Here is a 6,392-nt window from a genome sequence, read left to right on the forward strand (position 1 = left end):
TCAGGTTACATAAACCAAGGAAACACATTAGGATATAAATGTGCGTTATTTGCCTGGATTTCATTGGTAGAAAGAACTTGTATACTTGCAAAACACATGATGAATTTATTGGTGCGATTATGAGAAAGCAAGGCTCTAGCCATCTTTGCATGAAAATTGATTTGAAAAAAGTAAAGGGCAGAGCAGTCCTAAAAGCCAACAATCCAAAGAAGGGCTGCAGGGCATGGAAAATTAAGTGCATGGCCTTATTGTGTGTCATTCATACAGAACCATGGGTGTGTGTATGGTTTTTTTCCAAGTCCTAGACAGAGCCCATAACAATCACAATCTTTCAAACGCAACCTTTTATTCTTCCGCAACTTTACATACAATTTATCTTTCAATTTGCCCTCTTAAAATAAAAAAAAACACACAAAGGGCATGAGGAAAACAAAATACAATCATGGGCAGGTCCCGTGTTTGCGGGCCAAGCACAAAGCTGCTTTAGAGCAGGGTTTCCCAGCAGTTTTTGGACTACAGTTCACATCACCCCTGGTTCTGCTAGCTAGGGATGATGGGAGTTGTAGTCCAAAAACTGCTGGAGACCCAAGTTTGCTTTAAAGGGAAAGTTGGCTGGCCCTGTGACACCCTCTGCTGGCCACAGGCAGAGCAGAGGAAATACTAGAAGTGTTTGCAGGGGCAAGGGGAGCTGCTGGGAAATTGAACTACTGGCTCAAAATAATTACTTTTTTAAAAAAAGTCGCTGCCATTACCACGGGAGGGGGTTCCGCGTCCCCAGCAGGAACAAAACAGGAGTGTACAGACAACCTCCTTGAACTTAAAGCAAAAGAGAAACCAGATTTGTTGCTTCTTGCAGGGTTGGACCCAGGTTTAAATGCGCATGGATCAGACCCACCAAAGTTGACGGGATTTCAGGTAGCCACAACTAAATTCCTATTGATTCCTGTGGGCCTCCTGCAAGGCTGACTCACAAGTCTGGATCCAACCCATAGGAGGCAGGCACCAACTCTAGCCTGGGCACGCATTCTGCCTCCCAAAGGGTGCAGGACTGGTGTGTGTGGTGCGTGCACACAGAATATTGGTGGCAGCTTCCATTGCACCGGGGGGGGGGGGCAGGTATGAAAGCTGCGTCTAGCTTTCCCACATCTTCATTCAACTCTATCCGAGGAAAACCACGCAGTGCAGAAAGGGGGAGGGGAGGGAATGAAAGCAGGAGGCGCCCTCACTGCTTCTGCTGCAGAGCTTCCTTGCGGGCGGCATCCTGCAACAGCTGCGTGTCGACCTCGTCGGCTGGAAGCTGGACGTAGCGGACGACCGAGCCGCGGATGAAGCAGTTCTTGACGGACAACTGGAGGGGGAAGAATAGCATTACAGGGTGCAGAGATCAGAAGCATCCAGACAGGACTTATGGAGATGCAACAGTTCAAATCCTCTGCTCAGCTGTAAAGCACACTGGGTGACATTGTGGCCAAACAGCACCCACAGATCTACCACGCAAGGTTGTTTTTGAGGTGGGGGGAAATGACAGGGCACAAGATGGGGGGTGGGAAACTAATTCCCCCCCCCATTCATTTTCAAAAACCCCATTAACTACTGTTTCTAGGAAGCTAAAATGATACTTGTGTGGAGCATCTTCTATTAACAGCTTCAGGTGTCTTACGAAGGGATATATTTTTGCGAGCCTAAGACTGGGCCTCGCTATTTCTGAATCCCTGATTTTATCTGTTTTAATAATGCTGTTTTAATATTTTTTTCATTTGCTTTAAATTTCTGGATACCACCTTGAGATTTTTTTTAAAATGCCAAGTGGTTTTGAATGGCTCTAAAATAGGAGTCAGCAAACTTTTTCAGCAGGGGGCCGGTTCACTGTCCCTCAGACCTTGTGGGATATTTTTTTATAATATTTTTTGGGGGGGGGGAGGGGAATGAACGAATTCCTATGCCCCACAAATAACCCAGAGGTGCATTTTAAATAAAAGGACATACTCTACTCATGTAAAAACACACTGATTCCCGGACCATCCGCAGGCCGGATTTAGAAGACGATTGGGCCACATCCGGCCCCCGGGCCTTAGGTTGCCTATCCCTGCTCTAAAACAAGCAAATAATCAGGGTAAGCCTGGGGAAAGTCGGAGTAGGACTTGCGAGTTTTTAATAAAGGTCCCTCAGATCTCCCCCAGCCACCACCAAGAAAAATCCCTGCACTGGCTCTGGGGCTTTGCAGGTTAAAAGCCAGCAAGAGAGATACCAATTTCTACCTTGGCATTTATCTGCACTTCTCACGCCGGCAGTCCTAAATCCCCCTTTTGCCCTACGTCCATCACTCACCATGTGAGGGTATTTCTCTGGGTCGGTCACACTGATGTCTGTGAGCTTGATATTCAGATACTGCAAAGCCAAAGAAGAGAGAGGATGGGGGGAAACTAAGCAAGTAAGGTTCAAAAGTAATACAACATTCTGCCTAGCGGCCTGTTCATACCCTCTTTGCTGTTTATCCACCTTAATCAACACCTCTGGTCAGCTTCCAATGAACACAGGGCCCTGTTGGGAGCATCTATTTCAGCATCCTGTCGTCACGGTGACCGACCAGACGCCAGCCAACGCCTCAAGCAGGATCTGAGCCAAACAGCTCTCTCCCCACATGCTTTTCCACACAACTGCTATTCAAAGGGGCGCTATCTCCCACTGTGGACGCAGAACATGGCCAGGAGAAGTGGCAGCCATTAACAATTATATTTCCCCATGCATTTTCCTAATCCTCTTCTAAAGCCATTTGAGTTGGTGGCCATCGCTGCTCTTCGTGGAGCGAATTCAAGCATATGCTCTGTGACGTTTTTTCCTTCGCCCGTCCTGAGTCTTCCAACATGTTCTGCCTCTCTAAAAAGGTAAAGGGACCCCTGACCATTAGGTCCAGTCGTGACCGACTCTGGGGTTGCGCGCTCATCTCACATTATTGGCCGAGGGAGCCGGCGTACAGCTTCCTGGTCATGTGGCCAGCGTGACAAAGCCGCTTCTGGTAAACCAGAGCAGCACATGGAAACGCCGTTTACCTTCCCGCTGTAGCGGTTCCTATTCATCTACTTGCATTTTGACGTGCTTTCGAACTGCTAGGTTGGCAGGAGCTGGGACCAAGCAACGGGAGCTCACCCCGTCACAGGGATTCGAACCGCCGACCTTCTGATCAGCAAGCTCTAGGCTCAGTGGTTTAACTACAGCGCCACCTGGGTCCCTTGTTCTGCTTCTCTAGGTGGCCCCATTTTCTAGTATTACGAGGGAGGAGGGAGGAAAACTTCTCCCTGTCCAAGTTGTTCGTGGCGGGCATCATTTTACACATCTCTTGTCACGCCCCACAATTAAAATAAACAAAACCTTATGACCGCACTACTAAAGAGACGTTTTGCTTTCTGTAAGTCTGCTTGCACAGATCCCCTTTCCTCGTACGGTCAAACGGGAAGCCCTTTTGAGAACCAAAACGCACATATTTTTCATAAAACCTAGAATGTAACATAAGCAAAACCTGCTGGATCAGAACAGTGGCCCACTGGTTTGTGGGAATCTGCCAAACCCCCTTTAAAAACCATCCAAGTTGTTAGACATTACTGCGTCCTGTGGGAGCAAGTTTCATAGTTTAACTATAAGCTGCGCCTAAGTGATCCACTAAGAATTAGGGTAGGATATAATCTGTAAGGAAGAATAGGATTGTGGTGTGATTCATACCTGATCCACGGAGTGCAAGGTCCCACATATACTGTAAAAAAACAGGAAAGGCACAGTTAAAAGCCAGCCAGGACACATGAGATCTTTTAGGGAGGGAGAAAGGAGTGCAAAGGCTGAGAAATAAATTTTATTTTTACATCTGAAGGCAGCCCTATTTAGGGAAATTTTTTTAATGTTTGAAGTTATTTTGTTTTTAATATTCTGTTGAAAGCCGCCCAGAGCGGCGGGGTAGAATTAATCAAGTTTATATTTTATTTATTTGTTTAGAAAAGGGTTAGGATCTGGGACCAAGGTTCCTGGATTTTCCCCAAGGAGAGCAAGATGTGTTTGTACCAAGTTGTACCTCAAATCATTCTTCAGTTCAACCACCACGTCCTTCCCTACCAGGGACTTGAAGAATGAGTAGAAAAGCTGCGTTGAAGGAAGAATAAATGTTAAGAGATCATCCAGAGACTCCCTTGCACTTAAGAAACACAATATGGCCTCATGCAACTTTTATTCCACTGCTCAGCAGGAAGCAGTGTGCGCCAAACACATCACATATAATAATAATAATAATAATAATAATAATAATAATAATAATAAATTTTATTTATACCCCCGTCCTCCCCAGTCAAAACCGGGCTCAGGGCGGTTAACACCAATAAAATTACAATAAGACATAAAAGAAAAGTAAACAATTAAAATACAGATTAAAATACAATATTAAAATTTAAAATGCAGCCTCATTTTAAGTAGTCCATAAATCAAAACCATGAGGGAGGAAAACACAGGGGTCAGACTGAATCCAACCCAAAGGCCAGGCGGAACAGCTCTGTCTTGCAGGCCCTGCGGAAAAATGACAAATCCCGCAGGGCCCTGGTCTCCTATGAAAGAGCGTTCCACCAAGTTGGGGCCAATACTGAAAAGGCCCTGGCCCTAGCTGAGGCCAATCTAGCCACCTTATGGCTCGGGATCTCCAGAATATTGTTGTTTGTGGACCTTAAGGTCCTCCGCGGGGCATACCAGGAGAGGCGGTCCCGTAGGTACACATCAGCTTCCAACAAACTGTGGGAGCGCCCAATGTTTTGGACTACAACTCCCATCTTGCCCCTGTCAGCCTAGAGGCCCAGAAAGGAATAGGACCCACAGTCTGAAAAGAGGTTTCTAGCCCCTGTGGCAACAATTGCTCATCTACAGGTAAATGAAATACCCATCATCCTTTTTCCTCTGCCCATTCAAGACTCCGTTTCCTCTTTGCTCCAGTTTCCTTGCCTCTAAAAAAGCCCTTCGGGGTAGGAAACAGTGCTCTTTGCCAAGTCATCATACACTAATACGGTGTCACACAGAACAACAATAATGGTACCATTATTAAATTTATTACCGCCCTACACCAGCATGGCCCAGGGTGGGTTACCAACAATTAAATTAGCAACAATTAAAACAATTAGCAACAATTAAAACGGATTACAGTCATAGGTTGGACCCTGGCAACACATATCTCAGATGTCTAAGGTCAGTGTAAAGAGGTGCTTATTCGGCTGAAGTTGTGCAGTAGGCTCTTAACTCCTAAGGGTTGTGGGTTCAAGACCCACGTTGGGCTAAAGATTTCTGCTTTGCAGGGGGTTGGACCCTCGTGGTCGCTTCCAACTCTTCTATGAAAAAGAGAACGCAAAAAGCATTGATCCTAATGACGATGGCGACGCTGTTAGTACTTAAGGTGCATTTTTTAGCTACCCTGCTGCCTGCATTCATCGCCAAAACACAGGCTGCTCTGCTCTGAGTCCAGAAATTAAAAGCAGGAAAAGTTCGCCCTCTCCCCACCGACCCCGACTTGCAAGCGGCTTCTCTGACTGCAGAATAAAAACAATAACCCCACACACCATTGCTTCCTGCACCCTGCTTTAAGGAGGGGAAAGAAAAAGCAATCGCAGCTGCGTCACAGAGCCAGCCCATGACGTCACAAACTCACCATCGCCGCCGCTCGCCAGACGCAGCAGCAAAGAACCCGCGTGGACCAAACCTCAGAACCCAGAAAGAACTTCCCGGGCTGCGCATGCGTCATGCGGACGCTCAAGAAACGGGGAAGGGGGCGGGACAACCAGACGCGCTCGGAAAGCGCGGAGGAAGGAAGTTTTTTTTGTTTTTTTTAAGGGGCCGCTGCCTAATTATGCCTCGCTCCGCGCCTTAAAGGAGAAGGATGCTTGCGGGTTCTATGAACGGATAGAAAACTCGTTTTAAACTCTCATATTTTCCCACTAAAAGTGGCCTTAAACACCTGGCCATCCTGGCCACAGAAGGGAATGCAGTTCTAGCCATTAAAGCAGAAACTCTTTGCAACGTGTCACGTGTGCACCGGCGGACGCGGGTGTCCGCAGACTATGGGCAATCTTTTGATTCTCCAGTGCAGTGGCTAGACTAGGACCTGGGTTCGAGTTCCCACTGGGATATGAAGCTTACACTGGGTGCTGTTCGGCCGGTCATTGCCTTTAACCTACCTCACAAGGTTGTTGTGGGTTTGGGTTAGGGCCCTGGTCTCCTGTGAAAGAGCGTTCCACCAAGTTGGGGCCAATACTGAAAAGGCCCTGGCCCTAGTAGAGGCCAATCTAGCCACCTTATGGCTCGGGATCTCCAGAATATTGTTGTTAATGGTAGGGCCGGTCCTGGGCCCAAGGTATTTTGCTGCCTGCGGCAGA

General features: G+C 47.2%; 1 protein-coding gene across 1 annotated transcript; it reads right to left on the reverse strand.

Annotated features, from left to right (window-relative positions):
* Positions 1–326: 326 nt before the first annotated feature.
* On the reverse strand, positions 327–5,786 carry LSM2 (LSM2 homolog, U6 small nuclear RNA and mRNA degradation associated). The gene is made up of 5 exons (XM_060271165.1): positions 5,669–5,786; positions 4,061–4,128; positions 3,718–3,748; positions 2,329–2,388; positions 327–1,348 (listed from the first exon to the last, which is right to left on the reverse strand). The coding sequence occupies exons 1-5, from the start codon at positions 5,759–5,761 to the stop codon at positions 1,223–1,225; spliced, it is 378 nt and encodes a 125-aa protein (XP_060127148.1). The 5' UTR covers positions 5,762–5,786; the 3' UTR covers positions 327–1,222.
* Between the last annotated feature and the right edge of the window lie 606 nt (positions 5,787–6,392).

The sequence above is a fragment of the Zootoca vivipara genome, chromosome 2, assembly GCF_963506605.1.
Source record: "Zootoca vivipara chromosome 2, rZooViv1.1, whole genome shotgun sequence".
Lineage (NCBI taxonomy): Eukaryota > Metazoa > Chordata > Lepidosauria > Squamata > Lacertidae > Zootoca > Zootoca vivipara.

Coding starts and splice junctions, on each gene's coding strand:
- LSM2 (XM_060271165.1), bottom strand. CDS start 5,761: ATGACGCATGCGCAGCCCGGGAAGTTCTTTCTGGGTTCTGAGGTTTGG. Junction 4,129..5,668: donor TCTGGCGAGCGGCGGCGATG/GTGAGTTTGTGA, acceptor CCTTCAACGCAG/CTTTTCTACTCATTCTTCAA. Junction 2,389..3,717: donor CCTTGCACTCCGTGGATCAG/GTATGAATCACA, acceptor TTGGCTTTGCAG/TATCTGAATATCAAGCTCAC.